General features: G+C 42.9%; 1 protein-coding gene across 5 annotated transcripts in view; it reads left to right on the top strand.

The window, feature by feature from the left end:
- Positions 1–23,124, top strand: part of NIN (ninein) — a 103,552-nt gene that overhangs the window by 38,650 nt on the left and 41,778 nt on the right. For all 5 annotated transcript variants that reach the window (XM_069596134.1, XM_069596135.1, XM_069596136.1 and 2 more), the window contains exons 6-12: positions 11,362–11,401; positions 12,876–13,066; positions 17,681–17,827; positions 18,305–18,472; positions 18,912–19,048; positions 19,360–19,500; positions 19,751–19,925. In XM_069596134.1, coding sequence (XP_069452235.1) covers positions 11,362–11,401; positions 12,876–13,066; positions 17,681–17,827; positions 18,305–18,472; positions 18,912–19,048; positions 19,360–19,500; positions 19,751–19,925 — 999 coding nt within the window. The remainder of the gene's footprint in view (positions 1–11,361; positions 11,402–12,875; positions 13,067–17,680; positions 17,828–18,304; positions 18,473–18,911; positions 19,049–19,359; positions 19,501–19,750; positions 19,926–23,124) is intronic.

Genomic DNA, 23,124 nt, shown 5'->3' with positions numbered 1-23,124 from the left:
TTAGGTGGACAGTGAAGGGACTCAGCCATATACATACACATATCCATTCTCCCCTAAACCCCGCTGCCATCCAGGCTGGCACATACAATTGAGCAGAGTCCCGTGTACTATGCACTAGGTCCCCCACTGGTTACCCATTCTAAACACAGCAGTGTGTACATGTCCTTCCCAAAGTCCCTAACTGTCCCTTCCCCCTGGCACCCATGAGTTGGTTTTCTAAGTCTGTGAGTCGCTTTCCGTTTTGTAAGTTCATTTGTATCGTCTCTTTTTAGGTTCCACCCATAAGGGATGTCACAGGACAGTGCTCCTTCTCTGTCTGACTTACTTCACTCAGTGTGACACTGTCCAGGTCCACCCATATTGCTGCGGATGGCCTTATTTTACTCTTTAATGGCTGAGTAGTATTTCATTGTATATGTGCACCACATCTTCATCCTTTCCTCTGCCGATGGACATTTAGGTTACTTCTGTGTCTTGGCTTTTGTAAACGGTGCTGCAGTGAACACTGGGGTGCATGTTTCTTTTCAGATGTTTTTCTCCAAATATATGCCCAGGGTTGGAATTGCAGGGTCATATGGTAGCTCTATTTTCAGTTTTTTAAGGAACTTCCATACGGTTCTCCATCGTGGCTGTACCAATTTACATTCCCACCAACAGTGTTAGGGGGGTTACCTTCTCTCCACACCCTCTCCAGCATTTATTGTTGGGGGATTTTTTGATGATAGCCATTCTGTCAGGAGTTCTTTTTCTTTTTTCTTCCTCTTGGTTGCCTCTGGCCCTTTTATCTCCTGCTCTTGGGTGTTAAGAATTTCTTCCTTGGGTGTGTTTGTTATCAGGGACTCATATTTCCATGTGGCTTTGCAGTATTAAAGGCAGGAGCGGGCTGGGTCTCCTGCGCCATGACTATTTCATGAGGAGCAGTCAGATGGGAAGCTCCAGACAAGTCTGCTTGGTTTGGTTCTAGTTTTCTTTGACTCCTGGGCCCTGGCTTGCCCATAGACTGAAGTTTTTCCTGTCCTCAGACAAGCCTCATTTTTTCTTCTAAAGTGATTTGAGAGTTTTTTCTTTTTTTTTTCTGATGAAGACCACAGGACCTGAATCTGTTATCAGAAGTTCAATAATGAGGAAGTCCGGCTGTTATTACCCAACAGGAGAATAGTTTTCGGCTCTAGGATGAATCAAGTAATAATCCTCTTTATTTAAGGAGTTTGGAGAGGTGGGCAGTAGAATGGAATGGTGTCACGGTTCAGTTCAGTCGCTCAGTCGTGTCCAACTCTTTGCGACCACATGGACTGCAGCATACCAGGCCTCCCTGTCCATCACCAACTCCCGGAGTTTACCCAAACTCATGTCCATTGAGTCCCATCTCATCCTCTTGTCCCATTCTCCTCTAGTCCAACCCTCCAATCCATGCATGACTACTAGAAAAACTATATGTATGTTGAGCTTTAAGCCAACTTTTTCACTCTCCTCTTTCACTTTCATCAAGAGGCTTTTTAGTTGCTCTTTGCTTTCTGCCATAGGGTGCTGTCATCTGCATGTCTGAGGTTATTGATATTTCTCCTGGCAATCTTGATTCCAGCTTGTGCTTCTTCCAGCCCAGCGTTTCTCATGGTGTACTCTGCATAAAAGTTAAATAAGCAGGGTGACAATATACAGCCTTGACGTATTCCTTTTCCTATTTGGAACCAGTCTGTTCCATGTCCAGTTCTAACTGTTGCTTCCTGACCTGCATATATGTTTCTCAAGAGGCAGGTCAGGTGGTCTGGTATTTCCATCTCTTTCAGAATTTTCCACAGTTTATTGTGATCCACACAGTCAAAGGCTTTGTCATAGTCAATAAAGCTGTGGTGTCACAAGTCACCTCTAAATGCTAGCCTCAGGGTAGCTTGTTTCCTTCTAGGAACTCATCCTGTAGAGATATGTTAGCAGTCATCTGAAGGGATAAACAATAATCCCTACCCAGTTTCCCGGGTGGCTCAGATGGTAAAGAATCTGCCTGCAGTGCAGCAGACCTGGGTTTAATCCTTGGGTTGGGAAGATCCTCTGGAGAAGGAAATGGCAACCCACTCCAGTATTCTTGCCTGGAGAATTCCATGGACATGGGAGCTGAGCAGCTAACATACACACAAACACACACACACACACACACACAGAGTTTCCCTCTAGCGTTGTTCCAGAGTAGGGGTGTTGCTAAGGGTGGACATTTAATTCCTAGGCTCTTGGTCTAGTTACGCACAGTGTCCTTTTAGCATCCTTATTTGGAAGGCCTTCTCCCATATGTACAACAGATTATGGGTAATTCTCAGTAGCCACAATTCTCTGATGTCTACCTGTAACTCCACCATTTTCCTCCCACCCAAGAAAACAGAGATGCTGGCAAGCGAGAGTGATGTTGTGGTGTGTGTGTTAGTCACTCAGTCGTGTCTGACTCTTTACAACCCCGTGGACTGCAGCCTGCCAGGCTCCCCTGTCCATGGAATTTTCCAGGCAAGAATACTGGAGTGGGTTGCCATTTCCTACTCCAGGGGATCTTCCCAACCTAGGGATCGAACCTGGGTCTCTTGCATTGCAAGCAGATTCTTTAAGGTCTGAGCTACCAGGGAAGCCTGATGTTATGGTAAAGATTGCTTTCAAGCACGTAAATTTTTTAAATAAAAGTTACATGCGAAGATCCAAATTGCCCCCACGACCATTCATGGTGCACCAGCCATTGTGTGTTGTGCCTTAGGTGAGAACCCATGTTATGACTATGGGATCACATTTTGGCCTTATCCTTTGAATAGAATACATGAGTTCTGTGAGTTATAACACCTTGTTATGAGTGTTTGGGGTTGTGTTTGACTTTTGTTTCAGTTCACATAAGGTAAAACCCCAACATAAATTGTCAACATTTTAATCATCTCCATCCTACCCTCCCCCAGTTTTATTCAGGCAATTTGATTCTTTCCTGATGAAGCAGAAAACACCTAACCTAACTGTTAAGCATGCCTCCCCTACCAAGTTTACTTTACAAGGCCATAAAGCCATTGCATAGGGAAAGACCGCTGTAATCCTGCTCAGTTTTTTAGCACTAAAATGATATTTTAGAATTTCACTTAGAAACCCTGAAGGCAAAACGTGCTAGTTCACAAGTGATGGTAGGTTCCACCATCAGGTTGAGATGTGCAGTCACCTTTCAATTTAGTGTGTTTAGCTGACAGATAGATCCCTTGGGAGTCTGACCTCTCTTCTAGGGTATTGAAAGGAAAATGGTGACTTTTCTTTGTTCGTAGGATCATTTTCACTCAAGGCAGTTCAGTTGGACATTCTATTCTGAATTAATCCAGACTAACAAAGGGCACTTTCTTGATTCCAACGTAAGGTATGATTAATGAGAAGGTTTTGGTGGTGGTAGTTTTTGCTTTACTTTGTGAAGAAACAGTTGAGTTTTTAGATTCCAAGAGTACATACCCACCCCACCCCCCTTAAATGCGCAGATGCGGTGGCTACTGAACTACCCTTGAATTTTGTATTCACTTTTCTCCTAAGAGTAGCTGGAAGTGGGGGAGAAAACTGTTTCTTGGTTCTATTCTGTATTATTCAGATGTAGTGGAAAAGGCTGACAATGAACACAGTTGGACCAGGGCCACTTTGCTTTCTGCCCTCATTCCAAACACGGGATACCTTGTTAACTGTTCTCCTCCACAGGGTATAAATCGGGTCTAGTAAGATTCTTATCATGAGCCAGAGGCTTTAAACAATGATTTCTTCAATTGCAGACAATAGGAGTGTAAGTCAAAACCTTGCAGTTTAAGTGAGGACCTGAGAGAAAAGTTAAAGCCAATTGCTTCATTCAGCCGAGAATGGACATGAAATCAAGCCTTTGTGTCAGGTCTGTGGGAGTGGGAGGATGAGTGGTGGTGGTTGTTTAAAACCAAAAACAGAAATGAAGAATCCCAACGCTGATTTTACTACCCTCCATAAAATCGAACTTCTTCAAGAAGTGCGAAACTGACTTAAATTATCCTTCTGTTCATTTTCATATATGCATAACTTTGTAGTTGAACTTCATGAATTATTCATTTGTGTTGTATAGAGCAGATATTTAATTTTGGAGCAATCTTCTTAGTAACTTAGAGACGTTCTGCTAAGAGCTTTTGTAGTCAAACCTATTTTTCAGTTCCTCGCCTGTTACATTATTTGTTCTAGTCTTAGATAAAATAAGCAGTTTCATTACTGATGCCATTTGCTCCCATCAAATGATGTGAGATTATCAGGAGAGGTTTCCTTATTCATGGAATTCCAGTGATCTCCTTCATATTTCTTGAGTATTATTAGATCATCTGGCTATTCTCAGAGATGAAACACTCATTCAAGATGCAAATATAGATCATAAAAGTGATATAAAGACACCCCTTCAAAGCTAATAAGATGCTTTCATTCTAACATAGACACAGGTCTCAGATTTTCAGGTTTTGTTGTTCTGATAAGTCCTCCTGATTTCATCACAGAGGAGGTTCCTTTGGAATCCAGCCCTCATTCTCACCTCTTTCCAAGTCAACAATTTCTAATACTTATTTTCTAACTAGAAAACAGAATCAACAACACTTCAAAGAAAAATTAACAAGTTAATTTAAGTGATAATAGTAACATTTTTCCAACTATAGCATTAGAAAGTATTTTTCAAATAGAAAAGGGGTATCCACTATCTGAGAGTGACTCGGATGAGCAGGAAACCACAAGCAGATGTATGAAAGAATCCTTTTCCTTTAAGGACTTTAAAATCCAGTGAACTGAAACCAGTCCTCAAACTTGGTAGAAAAGGCTTAAGGCTCAGACTTTAAATTCAGCATTTCTTCACACTGGCAGTACCGCAGGCTGTTTGGCATTGCAGCAGGACTTATCTAAATGTGCCTGCATTTTAAAATCATACATTGATTCTTGTTATCCCCAGCACGCACTTGTAGCTTTTAATTGCTTTTAAAGATAAGGGACTGATTTGCATTCGAGTTGTGACAGCCCTGCAACTGAGCAGCTTGTCCCTGGGTTAAGAGATCAGAGTGTGGGGCTGTCGGGGCGCCCTTCCTCGCCCCTTCACCTTCAGATGCTGGAAAGCTAGAGATGAAGTTCTCGAAAGTGTGTCCCTGCAGGGATATTAGCAGCCTGGCTGGGCACACTTAGCTTCCAGTACCTGGCCAGAGCATGGCTTTATAAATATTTAGAATTGTTAGTTAAATAGGCCATACCATAGATGCTACACTTTTAAAAGTGCTAAGGTTTCCATCATAAATATTCTCCTAAAGTGATCCTGTTTTTGTGTAGAGACTTCCTGTGCTTACTTAAGTGTGCTGTTCATGTAAAATGGATACTATGGCTCAGTTTGTTGGGGGAGCTTTGTTCCTTTAATAAATTTCCTTTCTTTTCTCTCTGGGCTTGCAAGACTTTCCCCTTTCCAAAAAAAAAAAAAAAATCTGCTGAAGTCTGCTGAGATCAGCTCAGCTCAGCAACCTTTGCTGGAAAGAATAGCCCCGTGTGTGCACCACAATCGTTTTAATTAGCCGTACATTCTGAGGGGCACAGAGGTCTGCACTGGAGCAGATGGCTGCTGGGGGCTGAGGTTGGGCTATTGTGGCCAGGGGCCATGCCGGGCCCACGGGCTGCAGATGCTGGCCCAGCCTCGGGGCTAGCAGCTCCGGCATCCCAGAGGCTCGGGCCATCTGCTCCGCAGTCCAGCAAAGCAGGTGTCCTTCCAAAAGAAACATTCCTGAAAGCAGGGCCGCCTGTATGGCCCGCATGTGCGAGACACCCTCGTCCAGCTGTAAGACAGCCTGAGAGCTGACCACAATGACCAGTGTGACTGAGCTGCGCAGCCCACAGGGTGGGTGCGGGACTCCCTTTGTCTGCTTACGTGTGTGTGGGGGGTGGGGAGAGCTGCTTTCTGCAGCAGCTGTTTTAGGGCCAGGCAGCTTCTGACCATCTCCCCTCTGTCCACTCTCACAGAGGCTGTTGGCCAGCACACATGACATGCTGAGCCCTGTCAGCTGTGGGGACACTGCTCAGAGTGCGGAGGCCCCCCAAGGAGGCCTCGCTCCTATGCTGAATCAAAGATTGATTGCTTCAGCACAGCTAACACGCTCAAAGCTGTCATTTCTACAGTCTCTTCTGGGTTTGTTCTTAAAGCTGATGCTGGTCTGTCTGCTGTTTCTTTCCTCTGCCTTTGTCCTAGTGTTGCACACCCAGGTCATAGGAATAAAACTATGACATTTATTTACTTAACAGACACTTAGCACTTAATTTGTAGCGTTCACTGTTTTAAGTGCTTTCCAAATACTAGCAGACTCTCAGAGGTAGGTGCCGCTATTCACTTAACCCTAGGGAAACTGCACGCAGGGATTAAGTAACTGGCCCAGGCTTGCGTAGCCCATAAGTGAAGAATCCATCTCTGGAGCCTAAACCCTTTACCACATCATCGTTCTTGCTGAAATATTAACAAGAGCTAACATTTCCTAAGACCCAGGCATGTGCCTCCATGTCCCTATGGGAGGGGGCGGTCAGCCCCCCTCTGCAGACAGCGGCAGAGCTTCACCCTGGCAGTCTCCCCCAGCTACCATTTTGCCTCCAGAATCAGGAATAGCTGGGCTCCCACAGGATGATTTTTTTTTTTAATTTATTAATATCCATTCGTTCTCCAGGGAGAGGCTATTATAAGATTTCAAGGAAAGAAGTTGAAAATCCTTTTTCATTAATTAGTAGAGAACACATCCCAGCAATTGCCACCCCTTCCTCTCCCACTTTTCCAGAGGTGTTCATGATTACCTCCCTTCCAACACTCAGGGCAGACCAGTGTCTGGAGGCGACCTGCCAGGCTTTACTGCTGGGGAAAGCATCAGCAATTAAAGGACCTGGTTCCAGAGTGATGGCTCTTTTTATTGGTGGTATTCCAGTAGTCCAGAGATCTAACCCCCCCTCTCCCCCACTTTCTAACCTGCCTTCCCCTTTCTTTCCCCCTGCTTTTTAATTGGAACTACTGGTTCCAGGCAGTGAGAATGAAAATAAATGAGTTGTGAATGAATTGGATCTGCTCCCTCCCACCCTCACGCCCTGAAACTGCAATTTAATAACAAACATTCAGCCACTATGTGATGGTGCTTATCTCCCCTTAAAGGAACAGACCTATGGGGGAGACTTGGAAGCATAGCAAAACATCTGGGTGGTAAACTCAATCTCCAGTTGAAGTGGTCTTGGGATGAAAATATAGCCCTTAGGATAAGTTTGCTTCCTCTTCTAACAGGGCTGGTCTTAGCTGGATCTGTGCTTCTTACACAGGGCTGTAGAGAAACCCTTGGAAAATAGTTACCCCTGGAGATGTTAAAATAAATTATTCCTTACCTTGTCACTACTCACCCTAAGAGTTTGCATGAAATCACTTACATTGCTGTACCTGATGCCATTGGTTAGGCTGTCTGAAGGGTGCTTCTTTGGATGACTCTAGTCATAGCCCCCAAGGCAGGTCTCAGATGAGTGTCCCTGATCTTCCTACACTCTGCTAAATTTAGGAGGCATTGGCACCAGCAGCTTTTACCCTCCTGGAAGCACCTGGGCTTCCCACTGAGCCTGTTCTCTTGATCACAAGTCATTGTGCAGGAGGACCTTGCTGACTAGCAGAGTGGTACATACCCAGGGGGCAGAAGTTTCCCTTTCCCCTGCCCCCAGCTCACAGGGAATTCATTCAGTGAGAATTCGAGGGCAGGTAGGCAAAAGAAGTAGTGAAGTTGTACCTATTTATATGGTATAAACAACATTTATAACAGTAAAGGAAATGAAATTGTTTCCCACATCGCCTCAACTAAATATACATTTATTGTCTCTGTTTCCTTCCAGTCTTTGTCTAATTGTATGAAATTTTTTTTTCCAGTGGCCTCGTGTTGACGGCATTTTTGTTGTGGTCTTTCATTTAACATTTCATCAGATGTATTTCATGCTCCAACATGGTTTATATAACTGTTTTTAAATTGTTTTCAATACTTTACTTTTACCATCAGAAATCATATGGGATCAGAATGCATGAACATTTTCATGGCTTTTGATACATAAAGTCATTTCCTTTACTAAAAAGTAATATCCATTTGTATTGTTTCCAATAACATTAATAGGTCTGTTTTATTTTCTTTCCCAAACAGGCCTATTTTAAATCATAACCTGTTGGTAATAGGAATCATATCTTAAATACTTGGCTAATTTAGTGGGAACAAAATGATTGCTTGGTTTTAATTTATGTATCTCTGAATGCTACTGAAATGAACCTTTCCCCATATTTAATTGGGTTGCCTCTTATGTGAATTGTCTGTATTCCTTGCATATCTGCTGGAGACTTGGCATTTTTCTTACAAATTTTTATAAATAACCAGTACCTCCCAAGGGAAATCAAATTAATTCTTTAAGTTTAAACATGGTAATGAAAAGAAATGGCAAATATAAATTAAACATGTACTACATAAACACATGTAGTGAGAAGAAAAATAATATCAAATTTTGTTTGCTTATTTAGTGCCAGGCACAGTTCTAGGCATTTTTACCCAGCTCTGTGAAATATGTACTACTTTATTCCCATTTTATAGATGGAGAAACTGAGGCAAAAGAGATTAAGAAATGTGTTCAAGCTCAAACCCAGTAGGTAAGCCTGGGTTCAGAGCCAGGTGACAGTCTGATTCCCACCCTCAATAGTCAGATGTGAGAATCGGGGAGGAGGGGTGGCAGGGAAGCGGGAATCAGATGAGGCACCCAGTTGCATAGATTCATGAGATTTTGGAAATAGTACACTGAAGCCTCTTGCTCCTCTGAACTAATTAATTGTTCACTATTTTTAATGAGTTGAGAAGTGAGAAAATGGAAGAAATACATTTTTCTATAGCAAGACACACACCGTGTTGTGTTAGGAATTGTTGCAGAACATTTTTTGAAGGGGTGTGTTTGCATTTTTCCAACTATTGTCCCGGCAGCGGCTTGTCCAGTGGTACCTATTCTGCCATGTCTCATTTCATTTCTGCTGTTAAAAAATCATCCCCTGCTTGTGATTCGATAGGTTTTATTTTGACTGATGGTTCTTAGATCACAGCAACCTACTGTATTTTTTTCAGGTGGACTGAATAGATTTCATTTTAGGGTGTTTCCAACTTACATGCTGAATGATGAATTTTCACCATTTTGGGTGCTGCAATAATATGAGCATTTGCTCTGTTGGTTGAGGAAATAAATGTGGAGGGATAGACAGGCAGGATGCTTTTATTAGGAGGCATAAAAATGTATACTTTACAAATAAAAACAATTGAATTCTGCCTAGAAACAACAGTGTAAGAAAAATCTATGGAGGTCTATTTCCTCCATTGCTCCCTCCCCAACCCCCAACACATCACCCATTCATCAGATTTGCGGTGTGGAAATGTGGGCCAATAAAATTGTAATCACAATCAAGTAAAAATCACATTGTGCCACAGTCCCTATACTTATCATCCGTTTTAGTGACTTTGAGTTGTAATCTGTGAGTTGTAGTGAGCTTTTATATTTTGAGTTATAGCCTTTGAATGTCTCTCTATGGCAAGGATAACTTATCTCAGCACTGTCAGTTTGGGGTTTCAGGTTAGTGTGGCGAATCTTGGTGAGCTCTTTGAATCGGTGCTCTATGCAGTATCTTTCTGAGTGAAATATGGAGCTGTGAAATCCTGGTAGATGGTTATCCTTCAATTAAGAAGAGAGGAACAAAATAGATGCGCCTAGGTTAGCTGTAGGAACTTCAACTCGTATCAACTTGAACAAGTTACTAAAAGAAATCAACGTTTAACTGAAGAATTTTAGATTGTGCACTGTCTGCCATGAGGGATCCAAGCTCTGGAGATGAGAGTTAATTAGGTTTGTTTCCCTGTTGAGTTCATTTCAAGAATCTAAGAAAAAAGTTCCCCTTGCACAGTTCGGCCACCAAGGAGAGTGGACTGGTTATTTATGTGTTGTCAAAGGCTGTTCAGTCACTAAGTCGTGTCTGACTCTTTGCAACCTCAGGGACTGCAGCACGCCAGGTTCCTCTGTCCTCCACTATGGAGTTTGCTCAAATTCATGTCCATTGAGTTGGTGATGCTATCTAATCATCTCATTCTCTGCTGCACCCTTCTCCTTTTGCCTTCAATCTTTCCTAGCATCAGAGGCTTTTCCAATGAGTCGACTCTTTGCATCAGTTATCAAAGGTAGCTTCTTCATTCATAAAGCTGGATCTTTGCTGAGACAGCAGGAGGTTTTAAAAGGGGGATACACTTTTCTTAACAGGGTTACCTGACTGCGGTGGTTGTAGAACCTCCTAACAAGAGTAATTAGGAACCTTGCTGATGAGGTCAAAGATCACTGTGTACCTACTCACGGCCACTGGTTGGAAGCAGATTTGTGCCATGCTTGGCTCATGGAGCGAGGGCTGAATTTTGATTCTGACGGGTGCCCTGGGCTGGGTGCTTTTGTGCAATATACAAACTACACCTGTATGCTGTGACTTGGAAAAGACTCAGTAGAACATAGCATGATAAGGGGCAAAATGATCCAGTGCAGATCAGTTTCACTGTTTTTAATGTAGTAATTCACTGATAATGTACATTTTAACTTGAGCTTTCTAGCCTACTTGTTTGGGGCTGCACCTCTGTCTCCTCATTGTGCCACAAACACACCTGTCTCATTCTTGTCTCATGGGTCAGCAAACAGTCTGCTCCTATCTTTCCACTTGGCTATCTCCAGCTTACCCCTCAAGTCTCAGTCAGAGCTTGCTTCTTTCAGGAAGTCTACCCTGAACTTCCGAGGCTGACGGATACCCTAATTAGGTACCCATTCTTGAACTCCTCCATAACAGCACTTAATACACTACAGTATTGTTTCTGTTTTCTTGTCTGCCCGACTTTGTCAGCATATAAACCTCATGAGAAAAGAACTGTGCTTGTCCTGTTCATGGTTGTTTTCCAAAGATGTAGCATGATACCTCACACTTATTAAACATTTACTGAAGAACAAACTCATAAACGCATGTGTATAAACTCTTCTCAGGTGGTGGATTCTGAATATTGGCTTTGGCCTGATTTTATTGGCTGTGCTAGGTTTTGCTATTGAATAAGTGACGTCAGCTCACAGGGCAAATCCTTGGTGAGATGCTGCAGAAGGCTGCGTGGTATTTCTTAGTCATCTGCTCTCTGCTGGCTCGCTGATTGAAGAGAGCCTGCCTGGATAAATGCTAGCGGGTCCTGAATCATGTGACTTACTCAGATGATGACATCAGAGCCAGAGAGTGATCTGGTCTTGGAAGAGCAGGCTTGGTTCTGAAGCACACTAACCTCCTCCTCTTGCCTCCCCTAGCACTGGAAGGCGCAGCACAGTGAGGAGTATGAAGCAGAAGGTAGGAACTGAGGGTGTGCCGGGCCGGCCTGGGAGGGAAGGGCTGCATTCACAGGGCGTTCTCCACAACCCCTTCCCGTCTTCCTATAGCCCTACCTGCTGGAGGCCAGCTAAGAAGCAACCTGAAGTACAACAGCCACAAAAAAATTCACTCCCAATTGATACCTCATAGTTTTAAGTCATTGGACTTAACATCATGCAAGATATGGCAACTGAGATGTGGAATTTCACTTATGGGTTAATTACTGTCTTACATAGACTTTCACAGTAATCTATAAACCATCCTAAACAATTTACTGATTAAATGCGTCCCTCGACAAGTTTCATGGTGATCTCCTCACCAGCAGATGGCACTGTGGTTCAGCTGACAGATCTCTACCCACTTCACAGCCTACCATGGATTAGCTGTACTTCAGTGTAATTACAAATTCTGTAGGTCTCCAACCTGTAAAGACACAGCAGTAATGGGCTTAATGTCCTTAATAAATATTAAGGGTAGCGCTAAATACTCTTCTCAACCTCCAAGTTTCTTGGAGACACACAGTATCATGCCAATAATTAGCTCATGTTTAAGTAATGACAGAATCTCTAATGTGAAAGTAGAAATCTTAACCAGAAGTGGGAACTTTTCATAGAGAATAAGTATTTATTTTTAAATAAGTAGGTTGATCCTTGTATCCTCAAATAGAACTTATCCTTAATATGTGCTTAGTCACTCAATTGTGTCTGACTCTTTGCGACCCCATGGAAGCCCACCAGGCTCCTCTGTTCATGAAATTCTCCAGGTTAGAATACTGGAGTGGGCAGCCATTCTCTTCTCCAGGAGATCTTCTTGAGCCAAGGATCAAACCCAGGTCTCCTGCATTGCAGGCAGATTTGTTACCCACTGAGCCACCAGGGAATCCACTATCCTTAATGCACAGATAATAACTTGCAACCATTGATTTTTTTAAGTTAGGTTGCTTATAATAGTCATGTGTAAAGATTTAGAAACAGGCTACTCTTGAGACTTTTATCATTACTTAATGATATTTACCATGAAATTATTTCCTTTTCAGTAAAACAGTGCTTAGACTAGAAAGAGAGTAGAGATAATAAAGTCCGGTAGCTATAGTTGAGGTAGGATGTATAAAGCTCTTTAGAATGGCCCTCAACCAGCCTTCTCTTTCAGTCACACCAAAGCCTAAGCCTGTGCACATTTTTCTTTGAAATAAAACAAACCTAGAACCTTGACATGACTGCACCGGAATATTTCTTATAGGGGTATAACTGCCAGTGAACAAAAGAGTGCCTGTTGGCCTTCATTGCAGCCTAAGAACCAATGGTTCTACTTCATTTGAACTTCTGGATCAAATCAACACTTGGTGATCTCTTTTTTAGAGCATTTATTTTCAAAAAGCACATTTTTCTTTGAGTATAGGTGCTCTCTCTGTGCAGTTCTTTTAGGGACAATATAATATATGCTTTTATTTTAGGCCAGTTAAGATTTTGGAACCCAGATGATTTGAAAGCCTCACAGAGTGGGTCTTTGGCTCCCCAAGACTGGATAGAAGAGAAACTGCAGGAGGTTTGTGAAGATTTGGGGATCACTCGTGATGGCCACCTAAACCGAAAGAAGCTGGTCTCCATCTGCGAGCAGTATGGTTTGCAGAATGTCGATGGAGAGGTGAGCGTTGCGTTGTATTTTTATTCAGGGATAGTAATCGTGATACAAGCTAACCTGGCCGCAAGCTGGAGACAGCCATGTTTTGGTTTCCTGCCGCAGGTTACAGAGACTCCATTCTCTTTTTTTCCTGGCAAGTCAGCCATCAAGTTTCTGTCTCTGAAGACCTCATGTTTGTCATGGGAAAAAAAGAAGCGACAATAGCTGATAATTACTGAACCCAAACTGTGTGTGCCTCACTGTGCTAAGCATGTTACCCCACATCATTATCAGACCCCAGCTCAGGGCAGCCATGATGTCAGCCTGTTTGTAGGTGTGGCATTCACAGAGTCAGAGGTGAGAAAGGTGTGGAGGCAGGACAAGGCAGAGAGTTCAGAAGGGTTGAGTTGCGGGAATACTTTGAAGGCCAGGCTGATGAGTTTAGTCTTTGGAGAGAGAATCTCCATATCACCCCAGAGTTCTTTAGCAGATTACATAATACATTGGAAAAACTTACTTGCTAAGGCTGGTCTGAACTTCTTTTATGGGGTATATTGGTGTAAAGAGAGCCATAGATTAGGACACCAGCCAGGAGTCATCACAATAATCTGGGTCATGAGGAAATGGAAAAGGGTACGTTGGTGATTTTAAAAACGTACAACAAAAGAGTCTTGAAGAAGCCCCCACGATGCTCTTGCTTGGTAAAATTCTCAACTTCACATTTTCTAAAAAATTAAGAGGGGTGGCAGGACCGGGTGCAGGAACAGCCATGAAACAAAAGATTGTAATTAATTCCAAGACACGTCTTTCAAAGAGTTGAAAATAAGGATCGAAGGGAGTTAGAGGTTAGGGCTACAGTTGTACAAGCTTTGGGAAACTTTGATTATAATGATATTCAAAACCATGTTATCTGCTTGCTCAGAGGAGAAGTGATATTATTTTCCTAAACCAGAATGAGATTTATTATCAAAAGCTTCCAAGGAGCCTAGCTTGCAGAAAAGTTCTCCCTCCTCCTCCCTTGTGTACGTGACCATTGCACACTCTCTGACTACCTTTTAATGGCTCCACAGTCATTTATTTATCAGTGGTGACTGTTGAGTCATAAAATTAAATTCGTCCTCCTAAATTATAAACCAGTGCAGTGTACAGAACCTTGGGTTGTTTTTGCCAAGAAATATTGCACAAACTGGGATTATTTATCTAAGAACAAATCTTGGAATAAACTGTAGCTGTTTATGGGGAGTTGCATTTTCTTCTGTGGTGGAGTTTCCAGAATCCAGGAAAAGAAGCAGCACATTTATTCTCCTCTGCTGTGAGGATGAGTGAAGGATTGCTAATTGAATGTAGCTTTTATTTAGTGTTTTTCCTCCCTGCCAAAATCATGAAATACTATAGTGCTTTTGTATTATTAGCTCTAGACCACAGCGGAGCTGAAAGTTCATGATGATCTCACTAACACACAGCTTGGAATCCTAGAATTTTACAACTGAAAGCAATTTTAGATTTAGTCACCCCACATTTTATAGATAAAGAAAGAGGTCACTGCTGCATGTTGCCATCAGCATGAAGGGAAACTGGATTGACTGTCTTATAGCTGAAGCTAGTGCCCTGCCTTCTAGAAGCCAAGATGGCTGTAAGGCAGTGAAGACGAACCATCACCCTTGTTGTTTAGTTGCCAAGTCATGCCTGACTCATGCAGCCCACCAGGCTCCTCTGTCTGGGGGATTTCCAGGCAAGAATACTGGAGTGGGTTGCCATTTCCTTCTCCAGGGATCAAACCTGGGTCTCCTGCTTGGCAAGAGGATTCTCTACCACTGAGCCACCTGGGAAGTCTAGAGGCCAGATATGACCCAAAGGCCAGGTGACCTACACAATGTTTAAAAATTGAACTATTTGCTATACTTTTTAAAATCGGAGATTTTTTCTGAAAATCAGAAGATTTGTCTCCATTTTTCTGGTAATGAGAAATGGCTAGCCCCTCTGGACAGGGCATGCGCTCAAATGTTCCGTTCACTGCTTTAAAAGGCTTCCAAGTAGCCTTTTTTTTGTTTGTTTGTTTGTTTTTTTTTTAATTTTAAAATCTTTAATTCTTACATGTGTTCCCAAACATGAACCCCCCTCCCACCTCCCTCCCCATAACATCTCTGTGGGTCATCCCCAAGCACCAGCCCCAAGCATGCTGTATCCTGCGTCAGACATAGACTGGCGATTCAATTCTTACATGATAGTATACATGTTAGAATGCCATTCTCCCAAATCATCCCACCCTCTCCCTCTCCCTCTGAGACCAAAAGTCCGTTATACACAGCTGTGTCTTTTTTGCTGTCTTGCATACAGGGTCGTCATTGCCATCTTTCTAAATTCCATATATATGTGTTAGTATACTGTATTGGTGTTTTTCTTTCTGGCTTACTTCACTCTGTATAATCGGCTCCAGTTTCATCCATCTCATCAGGACTGTAGCCTTTTAAATGTCTTAAGACCATGCTGCCTCATTCATTTATATCACCTTCCTGGCCCCTCTGGCTATTTCCCAACTTACACATTGGGAAATCAGCCATCCAAAGACCTGGCTGGTGATAGAGAGGAAGAATGTCCTCAGGGTTCTAGGTTCAGCTCCTGCATAGGCTGCAGGGTATGTCCCAGTTGCCCACTGACTTGCATTCTTATCAGGCCAACCCAGTCCATCCATCCTCTTCTGAATCCACAGTCATTTACTCACCACTTGCCACACCCCCATGTCTAATAACTGGCAGGACTCGCTTACTCCACCACTTGGAATGGATCAGGTGATGGGTGTTTAGGCAGTCGAGAAGCTGTACATTGATTTGGCCAAGGTCACAGGGCTAACGATGGGGAGCAAAGTGTTAAAGGCAGATATGTTGGAATGTTCCAATGTTAAAGGCAAAATATGCTGGTTAACTTAAGTCATCACTGCTGGATTTTACTGTGACTTCTGGCTTGACAGTCCTAAAAGCCTAGTCCTCTAAGAAAGTGTTCTTTTGTTTGATAAAAATGAGACAGAGAATCTAAGGGAGCTTGGCAACCTCCGAATTTTGCCCCAAATATCTTTCCATCTGTTTCTTCGTGTGATTCTCTATGGGAACTGTCACGTCTTCCAAAGATTTTCACCCTTTAAAATGGTTTTGTTTTGGAATCCTCTCCAGAGGAAGTGGTAGAAAAACAAGAATAGAGACAGATGTTTCCCATTGGATATGAATTGGGGGAAAAAAAGCATTCAAGATAAAAGAAATGCCACAAGGACTTAGCTGAGGGATAAAATCAACAATTAGGAGATGACAGGAATCCTAGCAATAGTCCAGACTTATGAAATAAATATTGAAAATTTGAGGATTTGTTACAAAGAGGCTTTTGTTAGAAGAGACCCAGTTGCAGGCACTAATGGTAAATTTGTTGCTTATTTGGTTCCTTGCTACTCAGCAAATTAGGCATCATCTTGTTAGAAATGTAGAATTCCCAGGCCCCAGCCCCAGATTTAACTACATCAGAGTCTGCACTTTAACAAGATCCTCAGGTGATTTCTGCTTTGTACATTGGGTCATATCCTATAGAAAAATTTCAGCCCCCCAAATAGGAAGCTGACTGTGAGAATGGAAGGCTTTGCTTTCCCTCCCTATTTTGTGGTGTCTGTGATTCATGTTGCTTTATTCCCTTTTCCATTCCTCTGTGAGTTAGGGAACAAACCATCTCCCAGGCATGCCTCTAGAAGAGACTCCATATGATGAGGACCACTTGATTACTGTCAGAGAGGGCAAAGTAGTGAGGCAGAATTTCCTTCTCTTCACATCTCTCGGAACACTTCTATTGCACACACGTGAAATTCTTCCTATCCAGTCCTCATTTGGGCTGTGCAAAAGCATTAAAAGAAATTAAAAGCCCCAAACACCACAGTGTGGTTCCAAGTAATGTTCTAAATTCCAAGGCATGGGTTTCAGACCCAAGCTCTTAAATCATTGCAGTCTGTCCCAGACCCAATTATGCTAGTTTCCAAAATTTCATATAAGCAAAATATCATGTGGAGTCACTGTAATATACTGGCTTAACGAATGTCTGTTTTCTGCTGTTACAACACTGGGAAGCTATATCTTTATATTTTTCAGTAATTCTTTAACTCACAAGATAATGCATAGCAACGTTAAAGATAACCTGTTCTAAGAGTATGAGCAAAAGAGAAAACAGTTAATTTCTAAATTGCATAAAATTATGAAGATGTTGAAAATGAATTTTATTCAGTTTATGGGAGGGGGAAGGACAGATTACTAGAAAGGAAAATATATTTAGTGAAGTGAGAATAAAGGGACATGTCATATTTCTGGAGTCCTGGGATCAAGAGTGGTGCCAATATCTGTTGGCTTTGTTGTTTAATCTCTAAGTCATGTCCAGCTCTTTGTGACTCCATGGGCTGTAGCCTGCCAGGCTCCCCTGTACATTGGATTTCCCAGGCAAGAATAACTGAAATGGGTTGCCATTTCCTTAGACCGAGGGATCAAACCAGCGTCTCCATTACTGGCAGAGGAACTGTTTACCACTGAGCCACTTGGGACTAGAAGTGTACTTTGAACTTCATGGGGTTTTTGTTGAGAGAAATAGTTAAGATGTACGGTTACCCTTTTCTAGATGCTTGAAGAAGTCTTCCATAATCTTGATCCTGATGGTATGATGAGTGTAGAAGATTTTTTCTATGGCTTGTTCAAAAATGGAAAACCTCTTACACCATCAGCATCTACCCCATATAGACAATTGAAAAGGCACATCTCCATGCAGGTAAGAAATAAATAGGAAGTGGATTCTTTGGGAGTAAGGTTAACATCCATTTGAATAATTTCTAGTGAGTTAATCTGCTGTCTGAAGAAAAATACTGAGGAGAAAGAGAAGCAAAAGAAGAGCAGAAAAGAAAGACTAAACCACTGAGGAAGTTGGGTTTGAGAAATGACCATAAATTATAGTAGGAAGACCACTAATTATGCCCCTTCATGTTAGCTGTGGGCCAGAAGGAACCTGATGTTAAGTAGAGATGCATCTCATCTGTATGCAGGATCTGTCTGCCAGGTCAGCTGTTGATCAGCTTTGCATTCTTGACTGACATGGGAAAGGAAGATCAAAGGGGCCGCATGGCTTTTTATCCTAGCAGCATAAATGAGAGAAGCATGCCTCTGCCCCTTGTGGTCGGGACTGACTGCTTTTGGTCTTGACCAATGTCATGTTGCAATGCCTGAGCTTGCTCAAGTCTCTTTCTTCTAGTCTTTTGATGAGAGTGGACGACGGACCACAGCCCCATCTGCAATGATGAGTACCATTGGCTTTCGGGTCTTCTCCTGCCTGGATGATGGGATGGGCTATGCATCAGTGGAAAGAATACTTGACACCTGGCAGGAAGAAGGCATTGAGAACAGCCAGGAGATCCTGAAGGTGTGGCAAATGACAAATTGGGAAGGGTTGAAAAATTCTGTTTGTGATTTGATTTGATTTCTCCTTAATGATTCTTCTGTTCACAAGATCTCAGACATAAGAGATAACTTTTGCTCCCCCCTTTAACCAGGAGTGTTGCTGACTTCATGTTTTTAACCCCTAAATTATTGACAAGAAATTTCTTAACTGATCTCTGGTTGGTAGAGGTTTGCCATTGTGTTTATTTACAATGCCAGACAGCATTTTTAAAAAAGACGTAAATAATCATGTTTTCCTTAGAGAGACCTTAGTCGAGTATTGTTCCGAAGCAACTGTTAAAGAAATGTAAACATCCAGTTTGTAGATTATAAATTCAGTTCCCCAGATCTGTATAACCTTCACATTTTCTGCTTTCTTAGGATAGAACTTGTGATTATCTTGAACTTGTTCTGATTTCTAGGCCTTGGATTTTAGCCTTGATGGAAATGTCAACTTGACAGAGTTGACACTGGCTCTTGAAAACGAACTTTTGGTCACCAAGAACAGCATTCACCAGGCAGCTCTGGCCAGTTTTAAGGCTGAGATTCGGCATTTGCTGTGAGTTGAGCAGAAAGCTTACCTGCTCTGTCCCCTTTGCTGCTTGTTGAGCAAGTGCTTCAGATGCCTGTGGCGTGTATTCCATTCTGAAGGCAGTGGTGGCTAATCGCCTACCATCTCACTTCTGTGAAAGTGAGGTGGAGCTTAGATCTGCATGTAGGCTTTTGAAGAGGGCTGTGGAATGTGTTTTGGAAGGGCTCTGGTTGTCTTGGTTTTGTTTTTATAGAGGAGCAAGCCAGAGGAGAGCTCTTTGGGTCTACTTGTTGCCTAGTAACAGTCTCCCTTATAACTTTGTTTCTTTCTGATTCTAGGGAGCGAGTTGATCAGATGCTCAGAGAAAAGGAGAAGCTCCGGTCTGATCTGGACAAAGCCGAGAAGCTGAAGTCTCTGATGGCCTCAGAGGTGGACGACCACCACGCAGCCATAGAGCGGCGGAACGAGCACAACCTCAGGTGGGACGGGCGGGGCCAGGGCCCTCCTTTCCCACCACCCTGGCCCAGAGCAGCGGGGTTTTGCCTGCCTGCCCGCCTGCTTGGCCACACCTGGCTGGGGTGACTTAGGCGTGGCCAAGCCTACAGGAAAGCAGAGCTCACTGGACACTTTCTCAAGGGGCTTCCCATCTCTATGACTCTGTTTTTGGTGGCTCTACAGAGGGACCTCTGAGGGACTTGATGGCAGCCTGTCAGTCTTTCCTTCTCACAGGAAACTGGATGAAGAGTACAAGGAGCGAATAGCAGCCTTAAAGAATGAGTTCCGAAAGGAGAGAGAGCAGATCCTGCAGCAGGTGGGAAAGCAGCGTACGGAACTTGAGCAAGAAATCGAAAAGGCAAAAACAGAAGAGAATTACATCCGGGACCGCCTCGCCCTCTCTTTAAAGGTAATTATCCTCTTAGTTATGTGGTCTGTGTGCCTTCTGGGAATACCACGTGGAAAACCACAGCTCTGTAAGAGGACAGGTCTGCACAGGGCTCGTAAGTCTGGGTCAACACCCGGACATGGTAGAGCCCCCGCTGGGATCCAGGTTTCCGGGGTGTCCGGGCTTCTGGTTTGCCAACAGCATATCTTGTTCTTACCTGCTGAAGCTGCGCTGAGTCCTCAGGGCTGTTTGATACCTGGTTGATGCTGTCCCCTTCCTCATCCTTAGCAGATGGCTTTTTTTTTCCTTCCACACTGAGGCCATCCACTTTGTTTCTCTGCTCCCAAATCTACCTTTTCCCTTGCACATCCTCCTCCTCTTTTTTGTGTCTCAGTAGAGGAAGTGATCCTTCTCTTTATGGAGCTCTGACACCAGGTAATGTGGTACAGTGTCAGCTGGAGCTGAAGGTGGGTGGGACCCTCTCAGGAGGGGTCTGGACTCGAGACTGCCTGGTTCCAATCTGGATACCACCACTTACATAAGACCTTCATCAGGTTACTCAAGCCTGTTTCCTAATGTGCAAAAGAGTCACCATCATAATACCAACCACATAGCATTGATGTGGAGATTGAGTGAGTTGCTACATATACAGTATGTGAAAGTAATAAGAACCTATGGAATAGTTAGTTTTCTTGAGGTTATGAAAGGTTCCTGAAACTCCACAAATCAGAAACTGAGCCAATTCTCCCTCCCTAACCATCAAACTGCTTCCTCTCCTGAATTTTTACCATAATCTCCATCACCATCCTGTGCTGTTAAGTCATAGAAGTCACCGTCCTTGGTCATCCTGGATTCTCACTTTCTGAGTCCTGCTGATGCTCTGAAAGTCTTTTCAGATTTATCCCATTTCTCCATTTCCACAGCTTCTGAACAGGTTCAGAATTCATCACAATTTCTCAACTGACTTATGTGCATCCTTTCTTCCATCTATCCAACCTCCCTCCGCCTGGTCACCAGAGTTATCTTACTGCTGCTGCTGCTGCTAAGTGGCTTCATTCGTGTCTGACTCTGTGCAACCCCATAGACAGCAGCCCACCAGGCTCCCCGTCCCTGGGATTCTGCAGGCAAGAACACTGGAGTGGGTTGCCATTTCCTTCTCCAATGCATGAAAGTGAAAAGTGAAAGTGAAGTCGCTCAGTCGTGTCCGACTCTTAGCGACCCCATGGACTGCAGCCCACCAGGCTCCTCCGTCCATGGATTTTCCAGGCAAGAGTACTGGAGTGGGGTGCCATCTTACTGAAGAAACTTAAAAATCATGCTACACCCTTTGTAAAAGTGCAGCGTGGCAGCCTGAAGGGCCCTGAAGAGGGGTTCATGCTCCTACCTGCCTAATCTCAGGTCTTGCCAGCAACCCCAAGCCCACGCGTGACCTCTGCTGCGCCTGCTATCAGTAATTTCAGTTTCTCAGTGGGCTTTAGGCTCCTCCACTGCTTTCTCCAACACCGCAGGCCAAAGTGCTTATTCATTCCCATTACACTTAACTTTTTTTTCTCACCAGAAGGTAGCATGTAGCATATTTTCTATCACATCTTAGGTAATTGTATCCATATCTGTCTCCCCTGCCATGGTCCCAATTGTGTGGTCCCTGCTTCCCTGGTGGCTCAGATGGTAAAGCGTCTGCCTGCAATGCGGGAGACCCGGGTTCGATCCCTGGGTCAGGAAGATCCCCTGGAGAAGGAAATGGCAATCCACTCCAGCAGTCTTGCCTGGAAAATCCCATGGACGGAGGAGCCTGATAGGCTACAGTCCATGGGGTTTCAAAGAGTTGGACACGACTGAGCAACTTCACTCACTTGTGGTCGGCAACAGAAGCTGACTTCTTAGTTTCCAAAGCACCACACAGGCCCAGTTCATAGAGATTGCTCCTGATTGTTTTCACATCTAAGTTTAGACATACTTTGAAAGATTAGAATTCTAGAGTTGTCATTTGGGGGGTAGGTAGTTTTCTTTCTTAAACACTTCAAGCACATGCTTTTTCACTCCATGTTAACTGTATAAGGGTGTGAACAAGAATATATTTAAAACATATTGGCTCTACTTAAATGTCCAATGACAAAGGAATGGATAAAGGTGTGGTACATATATACAGCGGACTATTACTCAGCCACTGAAAAGAAGGTAATAGTGCCATCTGCAGCAACATGGACGGACCTAGAGAGCATCCTACTGAGTGAAGTAAGTCAGAGAAGGAAGAATATCCTATGACATCCCATATACGTGGAATTTAAAAAGAAATGATATTCATACAAATGAACTTACAAAACAGAAACAGACTCACAGACTTTGAGAATGACCTTATGGGTGCTGGTGGGAAGGATGGGGAGAAGGGATAGTTAGGGAGTTTGGGATGGACATGTATACTCTGCTGTATTTAAAATAGATAACCAACAAGGACTTACTGTATACCACATGGAACTCTGCTCAGTGTTGTGTGGCAATCTGGATTAGAGGAGAGCTTGGTGGAGAATGGATACACGTATATGTGCGACTGAATCCCTTTGCTGTTTACCTGAAACTACCACAGCATTGTTTGTTAATTGGCTATACCCTAATACAAAATTAAAAGTTTTCTAAAAAACAATATATCATCTCTATATTTTGGCAAGATATGCTTTGAAAATACACAGAAAAAAACCCACATTTTGTGGACTTAGGTTGACATGTTATTATAATAATTTAAACATAAGTTATGAAAAAACTGTATGTGTAGCTTTTATATCTTTAAACCAAAATCAAATTGCAAATTAAATGTAAACCATGTCTATATCATCATTAAATGAAAATTGTTGGAGCTATTCTCCTTTTTGTAGTTTTTCTGAGTTCTCTTTTGCTGTCAAATAAACATGGTATTCTGCAACCAGTCTTTCATTTGACATCCTAATGAGAACGCTTTTCATGTCATTAAATTTTCAATTGCAAAGCTGTCAGATAGAAGTACAATGCAAGTCATATATGTAATTTCAAATTTTCAGACAGCCACATTAAAAGGTAAACGGAAACAGGTGAATTTAATGTTAAATCATTTTAATCTGTAATCTCTAAAACATTATCATTTTGACTTGTAATTAATATAGAAAACCTGTTATTGAGCTTTCTTTTCATTTTTGTCTAAATCCTCAAAGTCTGGTGAGTGTTTCATACTCACAGCTCCTTTACCTGG

This window comes from Ovis canadensis, chromosome 7 (assembly GCF_042477335.2).
Source record: "Ovis canadensis isolate MfBH-ARS-UI-01 breed Bighorn chromosome 7, ARS-UI_OviCan_v2, whole genome shotgun sequence".
Taxonomy (NCBI): domain Eukaryota; kingdom Metazoa; phylum Chordata; class Mammalia; order Artiodactyla; family Bovidae; genus Ovis; species Ovis canadensis.
The sequence above is the reverse complement of the archived record's forward strand: the minus strand, read 5'-3'. Positions and strand labels throughout refer to the sequence as shown.